At 42.0% G+C, this 25,707-nt stretch overlaps 1 protein-coding gene across 1 annotated transcript; it reads left to right on the top strand.

Annotated features, from left to right (window-relative positions):
• Positions 1-6,016: 6,016 nt before the first annotated feature.
• On the top strand, positions 6,017-16,353 carry LOC307251948 (NACHT, LRR and PYD domains-containing protein 3-like; the record flags this gene model as incomplete). The annotated part of the gene is made up of 13 exons (XM_080029421.1): positions 6,017-6,105; positions 6,234-6,344; positions 7,858-7,968; positions 8,769-8,879; positions 10,408-10,486; positions 10,576-10,804; positions 11,479-13,282; positions 13,392-13,506; positions 13,821-13,876; positions 13,971-14,141; positions 14,275-14,445; positions 14,575-14,653; positions 15,835-16,353. 13 exons carry the CDS (start codon positions 6,017-6,019, stop codon positions 16,351-16,353), a joined length of 3,645 nt encoding a protein of 1,214 aa, XP_079885547.1.
• Positions 16,354-25,707: the final 9,354 nt, after the last annotated feature.

The following is a 25,707-nucleotide window of genomic DNA, read 5'->3' as shown; positions in this document are numbered from 1 at the left end:
TTTGGTTTTAATTAACAGAAGGACATTATAATAATAATTCTGAATCAGCAAAAAATTGCAATTGGCAGGTTAGATTCTTTTTTCTAAATCGCAATCAGTGCACCCCTATTAATTTTTCTACAATTATTACTGCACCCACTAGGATATCATATTAATTGTGAATCTCAAATGAGACCAGGATGACATGCTCAAAGGTAATTAGAGCAAAATGCAAGGGTTAAGGTTATGCAAGTTTTCAATCATAGCCTACTTTGTGTGCTACCAAATTTATTTTTGTGCTACTGAATTTTTTTGCTTGCTAGCACCAGTGCTACCACCTGAAAAAATAAGCGTACAGCCCTGGTGTGTGTGTGTGTCTGTGTGTGTGTGTGTGTGTGTGTGTGTGTGTGTGTGTGTGTGTGTGTGTGTGTGTGTGTGTGTGTGTGTGTGTGTGTGTGTGTGTGTGTGTGTGTGTGTGTGTGTGTGTGTGTGTGTGTGTGTGTGTGTGTGGTACATACGTTGATGTCACGCACCAGAACCTCCAGTTTTTCCCACCAATACTCACATACAGAGTTTCCTTCAAAATGCTCCAGATTAAAGGCCTTTGCACACCGGACATGTAGCAAATAAACGCCTCGAAAATAATAATAATTTGGAATGTGAACTATGAAGCGTCTGACTATCGTGTGTGTTTTAGAAAAATGTAACTCTGCTCGGAAAAAAATTAAAGACAAAATTCCTCTGTTATGGAAACTTGTATTGACTCTATTTGATCATTATTAATCCCAATGAAAAATGAAAAAATCGCAGGAAAGAAATTGCGTCCAGCGTGCAAAACCGTACGTGTCTTGTTGGGATGTTTCGATGTGGACTTTTTTTTACGTATATTTCTTTTTATTTCATTTCATGCTTCAGCCATAAGGATCTACATATATATCTTCCAATCAAGTACAATATTAACAGTTATAGGTTGATGTACAGGTAGTAGTGTAAAAAGGTCCAGTTTTAGTGTCATATCACATAGTAGAAGATAAGGTTAACAAAATACCTGTGTACAGTGTGTGTCTGTATGTAAATGGTTAGCTCTCTGGCTCCCCCTGCTGCCTGTAAGCGTGCACTTCAGCTTTTTCTTGTTAAAGGTGTAGTCAGTGATTCTGGAGAACGCTTGTTGTCAAAATCACTTTTAGCCAAAATCAGTGAATATCTCCTCATGATCCACTACCTGTCTGTACTGTATGTGTGTGCTGAAAAAAAATCCAGTGTTAATACACAGCCTAGGCTCTGTAAACTGGTATGTATACACAAGGGGGACCACCGTAGCTAGCAACATAGACATACAAGTGATTTTGACAACAAGCGTTCTCCAGAATCACTCACTACACCTTTTAAAATACTAATGACTGTGTTTGGTTTCTTATGTTGATTTACACTGAATGACGTCGTGTCCAGATTATTTACTCTGTTGTTTTCATATAAACGTGTTGCAGCCTTGTTTCTCTATTAAACTATAAGTATAATGATTTTAAATGTTTAGATTTCCTGAATCTCTGTATGTTTTAACTGGAATTTACTTTATACAATAAAGGCTAAAAAAATTAAATTCTGCTTGGTTTATTTTATTATTATTATAACATCTAGAGTCTTCTTTTTCTCCTAACATTATTTTGTTTCTTCAATACTCTGAACAGAATGACTGCATCTGAAAATTCTTAGGGGGAGATTTTTTATATTTTTCTAAATTAACTGAATTTGTCCTGGATTCCAAAATGAAAGGTCTGGGGGTTCTCAAATAATAAAGATGAGGTAGAGATGAACTTCAACAAACAAACATCAACAAAAACAAAACAAACAACAAAAAAATCCAAAAGTCAAAGTCATGGAAGCAAAAAATAAATGACCCCAAACTATCATCAAAAATTGCCTAAGAAGTGCCCCCCAATAATGCCCCAAATGCTTTTTCTTAGGGTGCGATTATGGACAAAGCAGCTCCTCTTGTCTCCCATGTAGAGGTGAAATCGAACTCATGATATGACTCTGTTGCTCATTAACTTTGTCTCTCCCTCCCTCTCTCTCCCTCTCTCTCTATCTCTCTCCTTCCCTCTCTATCTCTCTCTCTCCCTCTCTCTCTCTCCTTCGCTCTCTCTCTCCCCCTGTCTCTCTCTCTCTCTCTCCCTCTCTCCCTCTCTCTCTCTCTCTCTCTCTCTCACCCTCTCTCTCTCTCTCCTTCCCTCTCTCTCTCTCTCTCCTTCCCTCTCTCTCCCTCTCTCTCTCTCTCTCTCTCTCTCTCCCTCTATTTCTCACAAACACACAAGAGTAATTACATTACTGTGTCTTTGTAAATGATTTTCATATGTTTTGGAAGATATCCAGGTGTACAGGTCTGTTTGTAGTTAATGAATAGGACTTTTTGTGTGTGTGTGTGTGTGTGTGTGTGTGTGTGTGTGCGTGCATGTGTGTGTGTGTTAGTCTCCTTGTTTTAATAGTGTGTAATAAAATCCTGTTACTACGTCTCACATTACATGTTGTGATAAGAGCGATCAAAAGTCAAAGTCTGATATTATGATCACGACCGTCGTTGTGGCGCAGATCATTTCTCCGTCTTCAAGCTTCGGTAAGTAACATATTTCAGTGTTTAAATACTATCAGCTGCTCTTTGATTTATGTATCTAAAATGAGTCGAATGGTATATGAATATCTGTTAAAAGCATAAATTCTCTCCATCCAAACCCAGACACAGCCATTCTAGACTCGTCACAACAACTAGAGACTTTGAGTCAATGGAAAGCTCTGTCTATCCAGTATGGGCTGGTGATCGCAAAAAAAAAAAAAAAAGATTCTTAAGGTTTGGAATAAGGAGATAGCCCCCTGCTTCGATATGTAGCTCATGGAGTTCTCCAATACTTTTTATATGGAGGAAAATCGTTATACGATCAATTTAAAAAATCTGGGTGTTTGTGAGGAGAAAAGCTGCTGTTTGTAATTTGAAATGCTTAGCTCGGTGCTAACCGTTAGCAATCATGCCCAGGCCCCGTGAACCACTTTAGAGTTAGTTAGTTTAATATGAAGCTTTAATGATTATTTTCACTATCGATCAATATACTGGTAATGTTCCTTGTTAATCTATTCATTGATTTGTCTGTTCGAAGCCAGAAAAAGGCTAAAAAAAAACTATAATTAGCTTCTTAAGTTACATTGCCCGGTCTTATCTCTAAACCAAACATGATCGTGCTTACAGTAATTTAAAATTAGCTGCAAATCATCACCTTTAAGAGCGGAGCACCTTTAATATACATTAATCATTAAGTAGTGTTACTGCATATGACAGTATGGTAACGTTATCATATCACTCTTACATGTTCTTTATTTTGCTTATTGTAATCCGACCACTGTGATGATATGGATAATAATTAATTAACAGGTTTGTGCCAGTTGATGGTCGCTGAGTTCAAAGTGCTGCAGAAAACTCTCTCTCCCTTTAGAGATAAGATCAAACCTTATTGTGTTATTAAATACACAAGGATAACACTCAGTGTAAGATCAAGATTTTTTTATTTAATTTTCTTCTCAAGTCTCAGCGTTTAAGGCCAGCTGATTACAATGCTGTCAGAGTTGTATAGGCAAACTAGATTTATTGTAGGCTATTTGCATTATTGTATGTATATCTGATGATATAATTTATTTAGCGAATGCAAAGTCCTTTAGCCAAGCAGTTGCCTCTTGCTCTGCTGTATGAAGGGTGACGAGTCCTCCTTTAAGTTGTTGTAGAGGGCTTCATGCTTCAATGATGTGATGCTGTTTGCAGCTCTCCTCAAGCACACGGTGGCGTTGGGCTGCTGCCCCATTTGTGAAGGCTGGCCAAGCAGGGGCCATGTCCAGTCCTGAATCTGTTCAATGTTGTCCACTGCTTCCTTGGGAGATTGGTGCCAGGGACCGGTAGGGTGGGGTCTGACACCAGATGTTGATTTGGGACGTCCTTGGAATCCCATTCCTTTTTCCAAACTGATTGGATGGTGAGATCAGCTGGTGGAAGGTTCTTCCAAATTGGACGTCTAGATGGAAGTCGAGCAGTGGGTGGGTTGAAAATGTGAATTGGAAGGTGAGGGGAGTCTTTAGACTTTTGGAGCATCCTTTGAGTAAGGACTACTCGCCGGATGTGTGGAGGAGCTATGTTGGCTAGGACGGGGAGCCAGGGGAGTGGTGTTGAGCGGATTGTTCCTGTGATGGTCCTCATTGTAGAGTTCAGTTGGGTGTCCACATGGTGTGTGTGGGATGACCTGGACCAAACAGGGGCACAGTATTCTGCTGCAGAAAATACAAGGGCTGAAGTACGCAGAGTGGGGGCTGCTGCCCCCCACTTTGAGCCAGTAAGTTTATTGAGGAGATTGTTTCTGGACTTCACCTTAACTGCTGTCCTTTTGAGGTGTTCTTTGAAGGATAGGGTCCTGTTAAGGGTCACTCCGAGGTAGGTTGGTAGGTATCTGATGATGATCTGGTGATATGATTCATTTGACGCTAAAAAAGCATTTGAGAGAGATTCAATAAAAACAAGACATGCAAAGGAAACACAGAAAACCCTCAAGGAGAAAATAAAGTGTTAAAGGTGCTCTAAGTGAGTGTTAATTCTAGCCCCCTAGGGGGGCGAGGGACCTGTGACATGTTACATGTAGTTTATGATCATCAGAAGAAAAAAATAGACTGTTTCTTTAAGAAAGAAAAAATAATCATAAAAAAAATATTCTTGTTATTTTATGATTAAGGACGGTACTTTTTTTTCTACATATGATTTATCATATTGGGCTCTTTCTTTTTAAACGATAAAGGAGAAAGTTTCTACTTTTCGGATTTGTAAATTGTGACATTGATTGTGAGGGGTAAAGAGGTGGTAGTAATGTGTTTAAGGAACCATGAACAAATTGAGCAACTTAAAGATTGTTTATTTGATAAATGATAAGGATGCCAGGGTTGTGAAACAGAGCTAACCTAATGTATGACTCTTAGGAGCTGAGGAGATAATCTTACCGCTAGCGGGAATATTCAATCTGAGGCTCAATAAGGTTTTATCTTATCTATGAAGTGAGAATCTACTGCAGGACTTTGAACTTGACGTTAATCAACATTCTTTTATTATACTATATACTACAGCTGGCTGTTATAAGTATAAAGTTAGCATACAGAGGGCATACGATTGGGACCTACTTTAACTTCTTTATTTCATCCTAGCATGGCTCCTTGAACTTGCCTCTTGCTTATTTATCCGTTTCATCGCTGTTTTGTTTTTTTCACTCGGACAATCCGTCAATGTGACGTTACTCCAGGTCCATAGGGGATTGTGGGTCAGAACTGCCAAAACATTTCTGATTTCCACACTCAAAGTTATGATTGGATGTAATAGGACATCGGGGTATTTTTAAGTATGCTGAGTCTGACCACATGTATTGGGACAAACAATGATATCTGAAGTCATTTCTGTGACAGGCTGGTAACCAGTGTAGAGATTTTAGGACTAGTGTAATGTGATCAACTTTTAACAGTTTTTTGTCAGAACTTTATAGCAGCATCTTCTGTGTTTCCTTTCCAGCTGAAGTTACAAACTCTGTGACTGATGTGAAGTGCAGCTGAGAATCTTCCAAAGGAACCGTGTCAGTGTGTCCGCGATTCAGACACAGAGACACCAGGAGTGAGAGTGAGCAGTTTCCTCGACACATGAAGGTGGAAAGAGTCTGTTAGTCGAAATGAAGTCAGTTTAACAGGTGAGAATCCAACCAGAGAAATCTATAAATGTTTATTTAACAGGATCACATTGTGTTGTATCACTGTTTGAAATGTTTCTTGACAATATCAGTTAAAAGGTGCAGTGTGTGAAGGAGGCATCTTTATTTATTCAACTAAATTCTTAAGCGTTCCCATCAAGTTAATGCAGCTGATCCTTGGTTTTCTAGAGAATCTGTGAAATGTTCAAAAGAAACATGTGAACTAATGTGCTCTGTGTTAAAGGCTTGTGACAGAGTTTGTCTGTCCAGCAGGTGTGAGCTCTGCTATGGATCAGAGTGAGGACTCAGAGGAGGGAGCCCCTCCCTCTGAAACCGCTCTGTGTGGGGAACATGACGGACACACCAAAGCTCACAGGTGACATGAGGATCTCTAACTGTCCATACACTGTCTTCTGACGGTTTTTCCATTATTTTAGCTGGTGTAAAAATGAATCTTTTCTCAAGTTTAAACTCTTTTATTGTTTATTTTTTTCTTTGTATCAGGATGCAGCAGCAGAGACCAGACTCTCCTGAGCCCAGCTGTGTGTCCATGAAGAGTGACCGGTCTATGGGTCGCCCTATCAACTTAAAGGATGGACAATCTGCTGATGGAAGGTGAGAATTTCAACCTTAAGTTTGTTATCTGACTCCCCTGAAAAGAAGAATCAGCTATTTGTCTGGAGCTACATAGGTAGGTGATTGTAATGTATTTCAAAGATTAGGGGAGAACAGGGTAATATGTCACACGGGTAGGTTGTCACAATCGTTATATCTCGGAACCAGAAGGTGCTGTCTGTTAAATTTTGGTATTTAAATATCCATAACTGGGATCAGAGGTCACCTACATTGTCTTCCTTGGAGTTAGACTGCTGAATTTGAGGTGAGAGGACTGTTAGTGTTTTTCATGTCAAATTGAAAATATTTAGCTCCTCAGTATTTTTCTTCTAGTCTTTTACACAATGGGTTTATAACAAAACACGTGTTACCCATAAAAAGTGTGAAGGGTAAACTATAGTTTAGATTGTGCTAGTTAGTTGTCAGATGGTTGTTGGCCTTGATGATAGCAAGAAATTCAAGTTGGGGTTGGTCGTCACATTTTTTGGGGGGTTGGTTGTCACATGTTATCCAAAGGCTGCAGCCAGAAAAGGAACCCAATAATTAAATAAATTGTCAAGCTGTATCCTCACTGACACCCCAGAGAAGGAAAGAATAGAGCAGGAAAAGGCAGCTAGCAAAAGAAAAAAGGGCAACAAAATCAAAACAACCCAGTGCATCCCAAACTAGACCAGCTGCCAAGGCTACAGTAAGTTATGTAGGCCTATGTGTCAACTTGACAATGTAATTAAACTTTCAAATTTAGTTCTGCTTTCTTGCCTTCTTTTTAAGATTATTCCCATTAAGATAACATTGTGACAAACAAACCCATTGTGTGTGACAACCGACCCCTTGATGGGGTTGGTTGTCACAATGTGTAAGGGTGCCTTTGATGATTAATTTCTTCTTTATTACAATAAGTTAGAAAAAGTGAGGGGTTCACATTTCAAGCCAACACCTTAAGCTTCAATTTAATGTAGGAATGACTATTGAAAGATGTTTAGGTGACGAGCAATTCTCACTAGAGTAAAAAGTGTGCCTAGTATAATACTTTTTCTTTAAATTCAATAAACTATTGGTTTAAAATAACCATACTGTACTTCATTACCATTTGATTATTTCATATTGAATTTGGAACTTGGATTGGCATACAAAAAAGAAACTAGAGCAAAATACAAGACCAGCCTGGCTTCAGTTAGTCAGTGCCATGTAAAAATCACACCAGCATTGGCTTGTTTTCTGTAACGTAACACCATGGCCGTATTGATGTGAACAGCTGACGCTTTTACTTCTGAAGTTAGTGTAGCAGCCAAGTACTCTGTTGCAGTGCCAGCTCCGCGTGTGTCGCAGCAGTGTAACCCCTTGTCTGCACCGAGAGTGTCAAGAAGGCGTTTCATACGCACATAAAAAACGTTCTAATCTATGCAGCTGTTTCCATCAGCTCCTTGAGGCACGTTCTTAACTCAGCCTGAAGCAGTCAAGGTATACATACCCATACTGCACCATTTAACTTTCATTTCTTTGTTTGTATCAGGATGCAGCATCAGAGACCAGACTCTGCTGAACCCAGCTGTGTGTCCATGAAGAGTGACTGGTCATTGGGTCGCCCTATTAACTTTAAGGATGGACAATCTGCTGATAAAAGGTGAGAATTTAAACCTGAACTCCGTTGTTTTCTGACGCTCCTGAGCTAACACAGTTATCACTGCACACAACACTAGAGAAAAGGGAGTCACATGTTCAGAACATTGCTGAATGAGATATGAGATATCCTGAGGATATTTACTGCACAGAGCTTAAAGTAAATAATTACATTTTAGTGGTTGAATTTGGCAGCGTTTAACAATTGATGACCTGGGATGACGCAGGGCATCCCTGCCCACTATACTGTACTATAGTTTACGTCGCCTTCAAAGAGTTCAGAGTGACAGTGAACTCTGGTGGTCATCCAGAAGCGGTGCTTAGCACTGGATGACTGTTACAAATGTCTATAGGAATGGCCTGAGGGTTGATGGGGTCGCCCAAGAGTTTGTAACCACCAGGAGGAGCTATCAGTTGAGGGCTACTGGTGCCATAACATCGGATGGGATAAAGAGTTCCCAATACAGCACATGAAGCTGTGTCATAGCATTTGTTAGAAAGTCATCAGTAATGCTGCTGATATTCAGCATGAAAGCCAAGGCCCTCCTGTCACTGGTGTGTTGAGAGAGACATTTGGAGAGCTTGTCAATCCACTGGGGAATCCGCCTAAAAAACTATCTGAAATATGCTTAAATGTGGCAGAGAAAACCTCTCAGCCTGTCCCTGAGCTACTTCCTGTCCACTGGGAAGCACAGGTGCTCTACCTCTTCCTGTCCAGGCCTCACAGAAATGGCTCCATCATCCCATGCCACATATTACATTCTAATGGAATTTAACTACTTTTCTTTTGTTTGTTTGTATCAGGATGCAGCAGCAGAGACCAGCCTCTCCTGAACCCAGCGGTGTGTCCATGAAGAGTGACTGGTCGATGGGTCGCCCTATCAACTTAAAGGATGGACAATCTGCTGATGGAAGGTTAGAGTTTAAACCAGAAGTTTATTGTCATCTGACTCTCCTGAGAAGAAGGATTATGTTTTCGTCCAGAGCTGACACAGTTATCACGGTTCACAAAAGTAGGAAAAAGTTTACAGAACATGACTGAGTATATGACTTCTTCTTGTGGAAATTTGATAAGCATATCCTGAAGACAGGGCTGTACGCTTATTTTTTTAGGTGGTAGCACTGGTGCTAGCAAGCAAAAAAATTCAGCAGCACAAAAATAAATTTGGTAGCACACAAAGTATGATCGAAAACTTGCATAACCTTAACCCTTGCATTTCGCTCTAATTACCTTTGAGCATGTCATCTTGGTCTCATTTGAGATTCTCAATTAATATTATATCCTAGAGTGTGTCGTAATAATTATGGAAAAATGAATAGGGGTGCACTGATTGCAATTTAGAAAAAAGAATCTAACCTGCCAATTGCAATTTTTTGCTGATTCAGAATTATTATTATAATGTCCTTCTGTTAATTAAAACCAAACTTTAAAACATTAAACATAGCCTATTAAATAAATAAGTATACATATTGGTACAATTTAGGATAAATTAAATAGGTTGTTGTGAATGTGTTGGGAGTAGCTTTTCAGTGGCTTATTTAAAACTTTGTAAATAGACTAGGCTACTGTTGACTGCTCGCTGCAGCTGAAGGAGTTGCCTTTCAAGCTAGAAAAAGGCGCTAACTTCCTGTTCTTACCGGCTTCAAAATAAAAGTCAACTCACGTTTGGCTAGTAACAGGCTTTTAATGTGAAGGCGCACAGGAAATGTTCTGTTTGTACACACGCTAACTTAACTGCTTTTTATACCTAGTTTTTATACCTAGAATCGCTGCACGAGCACAGATCCCGAGGACACATATCTTTCACCAACCAAAGTGGAGGGTGGACTCAATAACTTACTTGCCTAAGACTAATTTACCCGCAGTGTTAATGTAGAGCCCTGTAAGCAGGGTTTTGCAGCGCTCCTCTGTGTTTCAAAGACAGCCTCTCCTCATTATCAACCTGTCGCACGAGTGCGAATGGATTTGTATTCATCATCGCACATGATCAATTTCAGTAGCAAATGCGATCAAAACTGTCGCACTGTACAGCCCTGCCTGAAGACCTTCTTCCCTTCTTCATTTACTTTCTGTACTCTACTGTGTTTCTTCACTTCACTTCAAGTGGTTTAATTTGATACCTTATAAAAAGCTCACTATCATTAAATATCTCTCTCATATTAGGGTTGTTTGTGGTTCATTCTTTGTGACTTAAGAGTCCTCTGAAGTCATGCACCTTATTTTTAAGAGTTATTCAAAAATCAACAATTTAGAACCTACTCGTATGTTGTGTTCACGTCTAAAGTGGCGAGTGTGCTGGTTATCGCACTCATCACGCGTTTCATTGTGCCGCTTCATCACGTCTTAAACATTGCCTTTGGAGTTCACATTGACATCATGACGGAACACCTTTAATAAGCTTTGTGCAGATTTCAGTTTTTAAACTTGATGTTTTCTCCCCAGATTTCAGCAGCAGAGCTCAGAGGTTCCCAGTGATCAGTCTGACCAGCCGCAACAAACACACTTGGACTCCACATTCATGGTGTGTTCATGTAGGATCATCTTTTTCATGATTTACATGTTGTGTTCTACCAGTTAATATTAAATGTTCAGTTTATCATTCTGTTTCAGCTGCTGGAGGAAAACATTGTCGCTTATGTGAAGAAAGAGCTGAAGAGAGTCCAGAGGTTTCTGAGTCGAGATTACCCAGAATGCTTAGAGGATCAGAGTGAGGATGAGGAGGTGATGGACGGTGTAGATGAAGAGCAGAGGAGGAGCAGCAGAGAAGCATTTCTGAAGATCACAGTGAACTTCCTGAGAAGAATGAAGCAGAAGGAGCTGGCTGACCTTCTGTGGAGCAGTAAGAAGAGTTTAACAGATATAACATTATGGAAAGAGGAAATAGAGAAATGATCATTTACATTTCTAGACTGTAAATATGCTGCACACGTCTGCTTCAGATCAGAGGCTGTTTATCCAGATGAAGGAAGAACTACATTGTGACACTAAAATGTTCATATATTCTGTTTTGAGTTCTTACAGGTACTGGTTTGGTTACAGTATGTTGGAGACTTTTGAGTTTGTTTCTTGATTACATGCTATTTACTATACCACCCATAAACATCATCTCTCCCGTGCATAACCTTATACCACTGATTCTATCATCTTTTATCTCATCTTTGCTTAATGAACTACTTTGACAACATTGACAATATTTTGCATGACTTTATGAGGTGTTTGTGACCAATTGAGGACATGTCCATTTAAATTTTGTTTGCTGATTAGTAGATTTTGTCCTGATGGAAGAAAAACCAGTCACACACACAAAAGATTGGCCAGGGGAAAAAGGGTTTAAATTTTCATATTCTTTTCTTGTGAATAATTGTTTTTTATTTCAAATTCACAAAACAAAACATTGTAATACACATTTTACCCCCTTTTCTTCCCTCCCTCCACCCCGTTTCTAAATATTCATATTCTCTGATTTTCACTTGGATCCACAAACTGATTTAATTTGTTTTTTTTTTCATTCAGGAACTAAAGCTGCAGCATGTGGACGTAAACTAAAGTCTAACTTGAAGAAGAAGTTCCAGTGTGTGTTTGATGGAATCGCTAAAGCAGGAAACCCAACCCTTCTGAATCAGATCTACACAGAGCTCTACATCACAGAGGGAGGGACTGGAGAGGTCAATGATGAACATGAGGTCAGACAGATTGAAACAGCATCCAGGAACCCACACAGAGCAGAAACAACAATCAAACAAGAAGACATATTTAAAGCCTCATCTGGAAGAGATGAACCAAGCAGAACAGTGATGACAAAGGGAGTGGCTGGCATTGGGAAAACAGTCTTAACACAGAAGTTCACTCTGGACTGGGCTGAAGACAAAACCAACCAGGACATACAGTTCACATTTCCATTCACTTTCAGAGAGCTGAATGTGCTGAAAGAGAAAAAGTTCAGCTTGGTGGAACTTGTTCATCACTTCTTCACTGAAACCAAAGCAGCAGGAATCTGCAGCTTTGAAGAGTTCCAGGTTGTGTTCATCTTAGACGGTCTGGATGAGTGTCGACTTCCTCTGGACTTCCACAACAATGAGATTCTGACTGATATTACAGATTCCACCTCAGTGGATGTGCTGCTGACAAACCTCATCAGGGGGAAACTGCTTCCCTCTGCTCACCTCTGGATAACCACACGACCTGGAGCAGCCAATCAGATCCCTCCTGACTGTGTTGGCATGGTGACAGAGGTCAGAGGGTTCACTGACCCTCAGAAGGAGGAATACTTCAGGAAGAGATTCATAGGTGAGAAGCAGGCCAGCAGAATCATCTCCCACATCAAGACATCACGAAGCCTCCACATCATGTGCCACATCCCAGTCTTCTGCTGGATCACGGCTACAGTCCTGGAGGATGTGTTGAAGAGAGGAGAGGGAGGAGAGCTGCCCAAGACGCAGACTGAGATGTACATCCACTTCCTGGTGGTTCAGTCCAAACTGAAGAACATCAAGTATGATGGAGGAGCGGAGACAGATCCACACTGGAGTCCAGAGAGCAGGAAGATGATCGAGTCTCTGGGAAAACTGGCTTTTGAGCAGCTGCAGAAAGGAAACCTGATCTTCTATGAATCAGACCTGAAAGAGTGTGGCATCGATATCAGAGCAGCGTCTGTGTACTCAGGAGTGTTCACACAGATATTTAAAGAGGAGAGTGGACTGTACCAGGACAAGGTGTTCTGCTTCATCCATCTGAGCGTTCAGGAGTTTCTTGCTGCTCTTCATGTCCATATGACATTCATTAACTCTGGAGTCAATCTGATGACAGGGGAAAGACCCACTTCCAGGTGGGCTAATCTTTTAGGAGAAATTCCTGACCTGAAACATCTCCACCAGAGTGCTGTGGACAAGGCCTTAAAGAGTCCGAATGGACACTTGGACTTGTTTCTCCGCTTCCTCCTGGGTCTTTCACTAGAGGCCAATCAGAAACATCTACGAGGCCTGCTGGGAGTGGCAAAAGGCAGCTCTGAGGCCTGCAAGGCAACAGTTGAGTTCATTAAAGAGAAGATCAGTGAGGATCTGTCTCCAGAGAGAAGCATCAATCTGTTCCACTGTCTGAATGAACTGAATGATCGTTCTCTAGTGGAGGAGATCCAACAGTCCCTGAGTTCAGGACGTCTCTCCACAGATAAACTGTCTCCTGCTCAGTGGTCAGCTCTGGTCTTCATCTTACTGTCATCAGAAAAAGATCTGGATGAGTTTGACCTGAAGAAATACTCTGCTTCAGAGGATGCTCTTCTGAGGCTGCTGCCAGTGGTCAAAGCCTCCAACAAAGTTCTGTACGTGCACAAGTATTCAGGTTAAATGTAGTTTTCCTTTACTCAAAATAAACTATAGTTTGTATTTCGTTCTTGCCGCTTTATTTGAGTGATTCAAATTTGTATCCAGGCTGAGTGGCTGTAACCTCTCAGAGAGAAGCTGCAAAGCTCTGTCCTCAGTTCTCAGCTCCTCCTCTAGTCTGAGAGAGCTGGACCTGAGTAACAACGACCTGCAGGATTCAGGAGTGAAACTGATTTCTGCTGGACTTGGGAGTGCACACTGCAAACTGGAAATCCTCAGGTCAGGGTTCAGTTTGTAAAGAATCATCCTGCAAGCTAAATATAGATTATTTCACAATCTGTGTATCTGTGTGTGTGTGTGTGTGTGTGTGTGTGTGTGTGTGTGTGTGTGTGTGTGTGTGCCTGTGTGCCTGTGTTTAGTCTGCCTTTTTGTCTGATCACAGAGGAAGCTTGTGCATCTCTGGCCTCAGCTCTGAGTTCCAACCCCTCCCATCTGAGAGAGCTGGACCTGAGCTACAACCATCCTGGAGAATCAGGAGTTAAACTTTTGTCTGCTGGACTGAAGGATCCAGACTGGAGACTGGAATGTCTCAGGTAAGAGTTTAACTATTTGACAAGTTCACTCACAATTTTATTTATTGTTATAGATATTTTTACTTTTAAATTGACTGATTCAATACTTCTTTAGGCTGATCGGCTGTAACCTCTCAGAGAGAAGCTGTGATGCTCTGTCCTCAGTTCTCAGCTCCTTCTCTAGTCTGAGAGAGCTGGACCTGAGTAACAACGACCTGCAGGATTCAGGAGTGAAGCTGCTTTCTCATGGACTGTTGAGTCCTGACTGTAAACTAAAATCTCTCAGGTTAGGGTTCAGTTTGTAAATAATCCTACAAATTAAATATAAATTATTTCACAGTCTGTGTGTGTGTGTGTGTGTGTGTGTGTGTGTGTGTGTGTGTGTGTGTGTGTGTGTGTGTGTGTGTGTGTGTGTTTAGTCTGTCAGGTTGTCTGATCACAGAGGAAGGTTGTGATTCTCTGGCCTCAGCTCTTAGCTCCAGCCACTCCCATCTGAGAGAGCTGGACCTGAGCTACAACCATCCAGGAGAATCAGGAGAGAAGCTGCTATCTGGACTGAAGGATCCAGACTGGAGACTGGAGACTCTCAGGTATGAACAGGTGGAAAAACCATCTAGCATCTCTCTCACTGTGTCTCCTTGACTGACTGAGGTTCATGTTTAATGGTGGATAAGAGTGAAGGTGTATCACGTAGATCTTGACTGTGTTTCTTCCTCCAGGATGGACCATGGTGGACTGCAGAGACTCAAACCTGGTGTGAGGAAATGTGAGTTTGAATCAGGCGAACACAGATGCCCAGCATTCCATAGATGTTTTGAATTTATCCAGAGTTTCCATCAGGATTGAACTTTTAAGTTTTTTGTCAGGATATAATGCAGTGATTCTTGAGAACCGGGACAAAAGGCCGTCTTCCATGTGTAACTGCTGTTATGTTTCAAACTAAAACTATTTAAAATTGTAGATGTTATTAGGGATTAAGAATAGAATGTCTGGAGCACAATTATCCCCTTAAATTTTATTTTTTCATTATTATGTCAAATACATGACACTTGTTATCTTCTCACAACGTCCAAAACAGTGTGTCCTCAGAGAAGGTTTCAATATTTCATATGCAATAAAACCTATTAAAAATGTACTTTACTTTTTTTTCTACAACACATTCATGTTTTATAAGGATTCTAAGTGGTGGGACCACTTTAATGTAAGTCAACACCATCAGACATTTCATTATGTAAAATGGAATAAAATCAGGCGAAATAAGGGGCAGCTGTCACTTTGAATGACCTCTTGTTACGTTCTACCTCTGCAGAGTACATTAGAGTCAGACAGGCTCTGATAAGTGTTGTAGTTTTAGAATATTTTACATTCCAAATCTTTAAAGTCCTGCGTCACAACCATGATATGTCAACACCGACTTACAATTTATAAAGAAGTTATTTGAAATTTTTTTTTAACATTTTATTTTCCTGAAGTAGTTCACACTAGCATATAACATCAACAGAAAAACCAAATGGCTACTAGATAAATTCCATTTGTTATGTTTAAGAAACGTTAAATAAGTCAACACCGTCAGACAGAAAATCTGACGGAGTTGACATCTGACAGTGGTGATAGGCCAATGACGGTAAAAAAAACAAAAGCTGGGAGGTTGTGTCAAAGCTTAGCTCAGTATATGTTGGAAACATACATGTAATTTAATTTGCCGAAACATAGGGTTTGTATTTTTCAACATTGCCTGTTTTGTCCCACTTCTCAAGAATCACTGAATGAATTTTTTCAAAAAATGAAAACTACAAATGAAAAGAAACTGTCTAACACTTGCTTTACAGGTTCGAAAAGGGGTGAGAAGAACACTTATCTCACCCCTTCTCCCTAAATTATTGATCCATAATGAGTTACTAGTCGGTAAAACAGTGAAGAGCTAAAAACAACAACAAATAAAACACAGTTGTTTCTTGTTCTCTTCATCAGATTCCTGTGAACTGGAACTGGACACAAACACAGTGAGCAGAGAGCTCAAACTGTCTGACAACAACAGGAAGGTGACACTGGTGAAAGAAGAGGATCAGCCATATCCTGATCATCCAGAGAGATTTGACCGGTCTCAGCTGCTGTGTAGTAATGGTCTGACTAGTCGCCATTACTGGGAGGTCGAGTGGAGAAGATGGATTTCTATAGCAGTGAGTTACAGAGAAATCAGCAGGAAAGGAGTCAGTAAAGACTGTGTGTTTGGATGGAATGATCAGTCATGGAGTCTGGACTGCTCTGATGATGGTTACTCTGTCTGGCACAATAACAGAAGAACACCCATCCACTCCTCCTCTGTCTCTAACAGAGTATCAGTGTATGTGGACTGTCCTGCTGGCTCTCTGTCCTTCTACAGAGTCTCCTCTGACTCACTGATCCACCTCCACACCTTCAACACCACATTCACTGAACCTCTTTACCCTGGGTTTGCGCTCTGGTCACCTGGTTCCTCAGTGTCTCTCTTTCTGTAGGTTTGAAAGACTCTCCTGTGCACAACAACACTGAACACTTTTGGCAAGTCCTTTAAAGCTAACTGAATGCCTCCAGTTGTAAGTGGATTGGGATAAAACTGTCTTCTAAATGACGTGTAATGTAATGAGTTGATGTTGCTAAATGTGCCCCAACGATGCGACAGACAGAGAACCACTGAGACACTCAAAGTGAACAAAGAGAGAGAGAGAGAGAGAGACAGAGAGAGACAGAGAGAGAGAGAGGCTGAGGTTCTGTCCACACAGACAGGTGGAGACGGAGACACGTGTCCTGCAACAATCCATCACATGTTTAGTTTCTTACAAAAGATAAATAGAAACTGCCTGAATTCACTTCACCGTATGACCAGACAAAACATTGTGTCATTGTGTCATTGTCTTATAATCAGCTAAATCCATCAGTGCATGTCACAGTGTCAGAGAGCAACAGTACAACAAATGAAGATGGAGTTTGTGTCTCATCAGCCCTCACAACAACGCTCTCATTTTGTTTTCATCCTTGCCATCCACCATTGTTTTGGTTTGTTATTGTTATATACTGAGTTAGTGTTGCACCCCGGAACCTTTGGACCGACTCCTGTGTACCCCGCCGTTGGGTTATTGTGTTGGCTCCACCTGCATGTCTCTGTACGTTTGGCTACTATGCTGTGAGCATTGGTTTCAGTAAAGACCCAAAACTGAGTACAAGTGTGCGTGCATTATTGCCCTCGGGTTACCACACTTTTGGCGACGAGGATTAAAACATCGATAACGGAGTAACGTTAGTGTCGAAGAAGAAGTTCCGTGTGACTTTTAGCTTGCAGCATGGCTACTACCACGGTCGGCACGCTCAGTGAATTCGTCGAGCTGGATGGTGACTGGATTGAATATGTCGAGAGACTGGAGCACTTTTTCCTGGCGAATAACATTAAGGAGGTCGAAAGGAAAAGATCGATTCTCCTCAGTGCGTGCGGTGCCAAGACGTACAAGTTGATACGCAATTTAGCAACGCCACGGAAGCCAGGCGAATTGTCATTCAAAGACTTGGTGAAGCTGGTGCAAGAGCATCACAACCCCAGGCCGTCAGTGATTGTTCAGCGCTTCAAGTTCCACACACATTCACGCAAAGCTGGAGTTTCAGTTGCTGCATTCGTGGCGGAGCTGAGACAACTGTCGGAATATTGTGAGTTTGGACCGGTGCTTGACGACATGCTACGGGACAGGTTAGTCTGTGGTATCAACAATGACAGCATTCAGCGCCGATTGCTAGGGGAAGTCACGCTAACTTTCAAGAAAGCGCTGGAGATTGCTCATGCAATGGAAACGGCAGCTATCAACTCTAAAGACATTCAAGCAGCTAACGCCAGTGTGCCACAGGGCGCCGTTAACCGTCTGTTTAATGAAGGGAGAGGCAAGCCGATGAAGTCAGTTGAGTGTTACCGCTGTGGGGGAGCGCATCTTGCTAATGACTGTGGTTTTAAAGATGCCGCTTGCCATAACTGCCAGAAAAAAGGGCACATAGCCAAGAAGTGCAGAGGTGCTAAAAAGCCATGGAAAAAGGAGTGGGAAGAGTCAAAACCCCAAATGAAAACGCATCATGTGCAAAGTGAAGAGCCGGAGGAGCAGTGTTCATTTAACATGTTTAATATGGACCTGAGTGAACCCCGGGCAGACCCGATCTGCGCAACGCTGCAAATAAACGGAAAACAGCTGACGATGGAGGTGGACACGGGTGCCTCAGTTTCGGTGATAAGTCAAACCACCTACTCCAGGTTGTGGTGCTCTGGAAAAGCGCCTGCTTTAAGGAAGACTAACATCAGACTGAGACAATACACCGGTGAGTGCATTCCTCTACTGGGAGCTATAGAAGTAGATGTGATGTATGAAGACCAGTCAGCTAAAGTGAAGCTGTTAGTGGTAGACGGGGAGGGACCTAGTCTGATTGGAAGGGACCTCCTAAAGAAAATCCGCCTCAATTGGGGGGAAATCATGCACATGAGAGTGGTTGGAGACATCCTATCAAAGTATGCAGACGTTTTTAAGGATGAGCTTGGCACCCTCCGCGGCACAACAGTGAAGTTAACCGTGGACCCCAACGCAAAACCACGTTTTTGTAAACCACGCACGGTGCCATACGCCATGAAGGCTAAGGTGGAAGCAGAGTTGGACAGGCTGCAGCGGTCAGGTGTTATTGAACCTGTGGAGTTCTCTGACTGGGCAGCCCCGATTGTGCCTGTGCTGAAAGAGGATGGTGCGGTGCGGGTATGTGGTGATTACAAAATGACAATTAACCAAGCCTCACAACTTGACACATATCCCTTGCCACGAGTTGAGGATTTGTTCGCCACACTGGCAGGAGGACAAACGTTTACAAAACTGGACATGAGTCACGCGTACCAACAGCTGTTGCTGGATGAGGACTCTAAACAGTATGTGACCATCAACACCCACAAGGGACTGTTTAAGTACAACCGCCTGGTTTTCGGCGTCGCGTCCAGCCCAGCCATTTTTCAACGCACCATGGACAACCTCCTGCAGAACATTCCCCATGTCGCTGTCTACCTAGACGACATTTTGGTGACAGGTAAAACAGAAGAGGAGCATCTGCAGAACCTCGACCAGGTGCTAAAGAGAATGAAGGAGGCCGGGCTGCGTTTAAAACGCAGTAAATGTGTTTTTCAGGCTTCAAGTGTCACCTACCTGGGTCACAGGATTTCCGCTCAGGGTCTTTCCCCCATGACAGAGAAGGTGAGGGCGATAAAGGAAGCTCCTTCTCCAAAGAATGTGGCTGAGCTCAGGTCATTCTTGGGCTTAGTGAACTATTACGGGAAGTTCTTGCCTGAGCTCTCCACTGTGCTCGCCCCCCTCTATCAGCTGCTGCACAAAGACTGTTCCTGGAATTGGCAGCAAGCTCAACAGACAGCTTTCCAGCAGGTAAAAGAACTGTTGCACTCAGCAACACTACTCGTGCACTTTGACCCGGACAAAGACGTTGTCTTATCCTGTGATGCATCGCCCTACGGCGTGGGGGCGGTCCTATCGCACTGTATGGAGGACGGAGATGAAAAACCTATTGGGTACGTGTCTCGCACTCTCACATCAGCAGAAAAGGGTTACTCTCAGCTAGAGAAAGAGGGGCTAGCTGTAGTTTTTGCTGTGAAACGGTTCCACCAGTACCTGTATGGTCGCCCATTTACCATTTTTACCGACCATAAGCCCTTGCTGGGCCTGTTTAGTGAGACTAAGGGTATTTCACCCATGGCGTCAGCAAGAGTGCAGCGCTGGGCATTAACTTTGTCAGCGTATCAGTATCACATTGTGTATAAAGCAGGAAGTGAAAATGCAAATGCAGACGCATTCAGCCGTCTTCCCCTCCCAGAGTCACCAAGCCAAACTGACCTACTTCCAGAGACTGTGTTTTTGTTAGACAGACTGTCTGACTCTCCGGTGACAGCAAAGCAAATCAAACAGTGGACTGAAAGAGACCCGGTGCTGTCACAAGTAAAGAGATGGCTATTGCAGGGCTGGCCAGTATCAGTTGAGCAGGAGGAGCTCAAGCCCTATGTCAAGCGTCAGCTGGAGCTAAGTGTGCTGGATGGCTGTATCCTCTGGGGCTCCAGGGTGATTATTCCACCTGCGGGACGGGCTCAGATAATGGAAGTGCTGCATGAAGCTCACCCCGGGGTGTCGAGGATGAAGAGCCTCGCCAGGTCGTTTGTGTGGTGGCCTGGGATGGACGGTGCTTTGGAAGAAAAGGTAAAAGCATGTTCACAGTGTCAAAGTAACCAGAAGATGCCCGCACCTGCGCCTCTCCACCCATGGGAGTGGCCGGCACGTCCGTGGTCCAGGCTCCACCTGGATTTCGCTGGTCCGTTTATGGGCCACATGTTCCTGGTGCTGATGGACGCTCATTCAAAGTGGATGGAAGCACACATCATGTCAAATATCACAGCCCCAGTTACCACTGACACGCTCAGAAGCATCTTTGCCACCCACGGGCTACCAGATACGGTTGTCAGTGACAACGGGCCCACTTTCACAAGTGAAGTTTTCAAAGAGTTTGTGGAGAAAAATGGAATCCGACATATCCTGACTGCACCATACCATCCTGCTTCCAACGGTTTAGCAGAACGTGCTGTTGAGACACTGAAAGATGGACTGCGGAAAATGACAGGGCACACGCTGGAGACTAAGCTGGCACGTTTCTTATTCCAGTATCGGATTACTCCACACACAACCACTGGTTTGCCTCCAGCAGAGATGTTGCTAGGGAGAAAGCCCAAATCTCATCTGGACCTCCTTCGCCCGGATGTAGGAGCAAAAGTTGCCCGATCACAGGAGAACCAAAAAGTGAGACGGGACCAACATGCAAAGGAGCGGCTTTTACAGCAGGGGGACTGTGTGTATGTCAAGAACTTTGCCAGCGGCTCAAAGTGGCTGCCAGGAGTTATTCACCGCCAGTCTGGTCCAGTTTCTTTTGTGGTTGACTTGTTGGACGGCAGGCAGGTTCGCAGGCACCAAGATCACGTGCGTGTCCGCACTGATGCAGAGGAGAAGGGGTCTCAGAGTGTTTCGCACAAGGACGGTGTGAGTAGCTCTATGGACGGTGTTGCACCTGTGTGCATTGATGGACTGTTGCTGCCCCCTGATGGACTGTCTGAGCAAACTGCCTCACCTGCCCCTGCCGCTGCCCCAATTCCTCCCAGTGCAGCACAGTCTGTTACCCAGTCTGTGGACTCTCCTGTTGCACCAAGAAGGTCAGAGAGGCAACACAAGCCTCCAGAGAGACTGAACTTTTAAACTAACAAAAAAATGTTGTGCATTACCGGATGTTGTTGATTGCCTGTTGTTAGAATTCTAAAGTTGGAATGTGAATTTAAGTTAGTTTTAGTGCAATATAATTTCTGTACTTTATAAGGGGACATACATGCAATTTCAGTTTGTTTGGGTAACCGTATTATAAGTGTTTACTTAAAGGGGGAGAAGTGTTATATACTGAGTTAGTGTTGCACCCCGGAACCTTTGGACCGACTCCTGTGTACCCCGCCGTTGGGTTATTGTGTTGGCTCCACCTGCATGTCTCTGTACGTTTGGCTACTATGCTGTGAGCATTGGTTTCAGTAAAGACCCAAAACTGAGTACAAGTGTGCGTGCATTATTGCCCTCGGGTTACCACAGTTATGATTTGATTTGATTGTTGTGCTCCATGCCATGTGCCCTGGCCTTGAGCCGTGAATAAAGACATAAATTAAATGAAAAAAAAATGATTTCAACCCACTCACTTTCTTGTTTTTGTTATTGCTAGTATATGATTTAAGATTTGATCATTTACATTTTGTATCAATGTATTGTTTTTGTTTCCTGTTCATTCATTTGTCGTATTTAATCAATTTTATTTTTCTGTTTTGTTGACTTGTATTATCCTCCATGTTTTGGAAATATTGTTCCCTTAAGACTCATGCCAATAAAGATGTGGAAACTCAAAATTGAAATTGAATTATTGAGAGAGAGACAGAGTGAAAGAGTAAAAACGCAGTCACAAAAACGCAAAAAAGTCACAAAAACTGGTACAAAATGCAGAAAAAATAAAATGCAAAAATGCCAAAATCCACTATCTAACTATCACACTTTTTTGTGTTTTTTGCTTTTTTATTTAAGTTTTTGCTTTATTTTAAAGTTTTCGCAATGTTTTCGTGTTTTTGCTTTGCTTTTGCGTTTTTGCAATATATTATCTTTATCTTTGTGGCTTTCCACCTCTGCAAAGGCCAAACACAGGATTCAGAAAAGGTCTGGGATGATTTATGATTTGGATGCATTTGAAACTGAACAGAAAGTCTGTGTTTTAAGATGTTTTTGTTTAGGATAAAATTAACCACAGCCGAGTTGATCCCAGTTCTGCAGCAGACGGCCGGTTAGCACCATCTAGTGGACAGTACGTGCAACTACATCATCTGATCGGTGATTTCTCTTACAATGACTAGGTTTGCAAAACAGGTCGGACTAGTTTTCACGTCACTAATATTTTTTTTAGACATGGATTGTGTAGTTATGAGGGTGATGGAAGTCTGAATCTTGTGTTCACAAAGCATAACCAACAAATAATTCCTATGCAAACTACAGCCTGGGCGCCTGCAGATAATCACAGCACCAAACATTCTAGTGGGGAATAGGTGATTATTGAGAGGGATTATTAATGTATGATTCTTATCTTTGTTTTTAGTTTTTAAAGACATTCCTACCTGTGCCTTAAAGGGTATAAACATGTGATGAATTATCAGTGCTCAATGACAAACACATTTCATTTATCAGTGCTCAATGACAAACACACCTTCGGGGGGGGGGGGGGAGTCTGAAAAGAAGATAAAAATAAATCACCTCACACATAGTTTGATTCAACATAAAAGCCGATACTGATACTAGCCCATCACACGGTCAGTTAGCACCATCTAGTGGACAGTTAGTAGAACTACATCATCTGAACTGATTTCTCTGACTGACAGGGTTTCTGCAACAGGTCGGACTAGTTTTCACGTGACTCCCATATTTTTCTTACACGTGAACTGTAGTTATGAGGATGTGACTGTGTCCTCAAATCACACAGTCACCAGCACAGAGGATTGAGCTTCTGAAAGTGGAAAGATGTTTGATTAAAAGGATCACATTGTGTTGTTTGACTGCGGGACAAATATTTCTCGATTGTATGACCATATCAGTTTAAAGTCGCAGTGTGTAAAATGTATTAGTGTTTTAAGAGCAGATTTGTTACAAATGGAAGGTAATATTAATCAGTATGTTTAAATTTGTATAGAATCTCTTCAAAATAAAAGTAGTTTTTAATGACCTTAGAATGAGCCTTTTATATCTACATAGGAGCACAAAATGGAGTCCTTTCCCTCTGCTTTGTTTTGGGGCCTATCCGAAAACTTTTTTTTGCGTAGGAAATTTCCTTTCCTATCGAGATGAACCGGAAGTAGTCGGCAGATAGGTGATCCGAATTCTCCAAATGCTTAGGAAAGGCATAGGAAAGGAGCCTCGATTCATCCTTTAACCCTCCTTTAGCATAGGTTACTCCTGACCAACCTATGCTAAAGGAAAGGAGATAGTGGTATCCCATAATCCTTTACGGCGGCAAGATTTAAGCAACAGGCCACCGCCGGAGTTTACCGACTCTACACGAATACGAACGAGAGGTAAAACAGAAGAGAGGAGAGGAGAAGAGAGGAAGATTTAACTCGGCTAAAACAAAATACGCCCTCCCCCCCCCCCCCCCCCCCACACACACACACACAGGCTAAAGATAATAAAGAACTCATAAAAGACCAACATCATAATAGTTATTTTCGTAGCACATAATTTACACCATAAGAAAATAAAATACCAACTTCACATTTAATGAAGTTACCGGGGGCAGTTCATTTCAACATCAACACAAGTGTAGCCTCTTTTTATTCCACATGTGAATTGGGATATATGGGAGTGATTCTCACTCTGTTGGCGACAACCTGATTAAAATCAATATGAAAAGAACGCATGGATCAAACGAGCGCTTGTTGTGGTCAATTTTCGGAGAATAGGCTATAGTGTAGTTTCACGCTAGTGACTCACGTCAGCAATACTCGCCGTCGCGCAATGACGTCGGTTAGGAAAAGTGGAGTCGAATTCATTTGAAACAGCGCTGTCCTTTCCTATGTTCGATAGGAAGCACCTTTCATCTCTCCTTAACCCCGATGACTTTAGGGGTTAAGGCATAGGAAAGGAGGCTTATAGGTTAAGAGATTGGACTTTTCGGATAGGCCCCTGGTGTCTTTTGCTCAGTTGAGATGTGTGTTGGGCTCTTTGGGCGGCACTGCACATAAACACACCACCATCTAGTGGACAGTTAGTGGAACTGCATCATCTGAGATTGACACTGACTGGGTTTTTGCAACAGGTGGTCGGACTAGTTTTCACGTCACACATGTTTTTTTACACATGGACTGTGTAGTTATGAGGATGTGTTCAGGTCTTCAGATAACACAGAGACACCAGGAGGCAGAGTGAGCAGTTTCCTCGACACATGAAGGTGGAAAGTGTCCGTAAGTCGACCTGAAGTCACTTCAGCAGGTGAGAATCCAACCAGAGAAATCAGTAAATGTTTGATTAACAGGATCACATTGTGTTGTTTCACTGTTTGACTTCAGGATAATGTTTCTTGATTTTTTGACAATATCAGTTAAGAGGCACAGTGTGTAAAGGAAAAAGGAACCTTTATTTCTTCGATTTGGGATTTTAAAGTGTTTCTATCAGAGTTAATGTAGAGTGGTCTGGGGATCATTTGCATGTATTAGTGTAGTGTTCATAGTTCAGCCTCATGTAGCACTAATCACACTTTGATCGTAATCTGAGCTCACCTCATCGGTGAAAAATGCAGGGAGTTTCAGAACTGGTCGGACAACTTGTATCATCTTGGCAGTGAATTGTTGCTATAACCCACCTGTCTGTTAACACTAAGCAGCTGACCCTATGTTTTCTAGAGAATCTGTGACATATTCAAGAGAAATATGTGAACTAATGTGCTCTGTGAAGAAACGTTGTGTTGTTGTTGCAGTAACACTGTTTTTTTATATCTAAAATATACAAAATAATTTTAAAGTGTTGCAAGGCAGCTCTGATCCTAGAATAGCCACCCTTCCGCAGTATAAAAGAGCATAAGTCAGTCAGCCCCATGAATTATTGCTCATATTGAACAGGTTATTGCACAAAACTGTTGTTGCAAATGTGAAATAAATTCCAGGACGAGTAAATTATCTTTGTCACTTTCCACCTCTGCAAAGGCCAAAGGCCAAACGGATTCAGAAAAGCTCTGGGATGATTTATTTTTGGTGTTGTAAAATGTTTCTGTTTTGGATTAAATTAACCACAGCCAAGTTGATCCCAGTTCTGCAGCTGATTATGCTGAGCTCATCTTTGGTTCATCAGACGGTGAGTTACCACCATCTAGTGGAAAATTAGTGGAATTACATCATCTGAACTGTGATTTTTCTGTAACAGGTCCGACTGGTTTTCATGTCACTCATGTTTTTTTATACATAGTCTGTGTTCGGAAAGCCATACTAATGTCCTCCCTCCTACACCTGAAGTCAGTCTAACAGGTGAGAATCCAACCAGAGAAATCTGTAAATGTTTGATTCACAGGATCACATTGTGTTGTATCACTGTTTGACTTCAGGAGAAATTATTCTTGATTGTTTGACAATATCAGTTGAGAGGTGCAGTGTGAACTTGGGACTTGGGATTCTAAAGTGTTTCTATCATATTCCATATCCATATTGTTATTGTTAATGTCTGAGAATTATTTGCATGTATAAGTGTAGTGTT

This window comes from Ammodytes marinus (assembly GCF_949987685.1).
Source record: "Ammodytes marinus genome assembly, chromosome: 1".
In the NCBI taxonomy this organism is placed as follows: domain Eukaryota; kingdom Metazoa; phylum Chordata; class Actinopteri; order Uranoscopiformes; family Ammodytidae; genus Ammodytes; species Ammodytes marinus.
The sequence above is the reverse complement of the archived record's forward strand: the minus strand, read 5'-3'. Positions and strand labels throughout refer to the sequence as shown.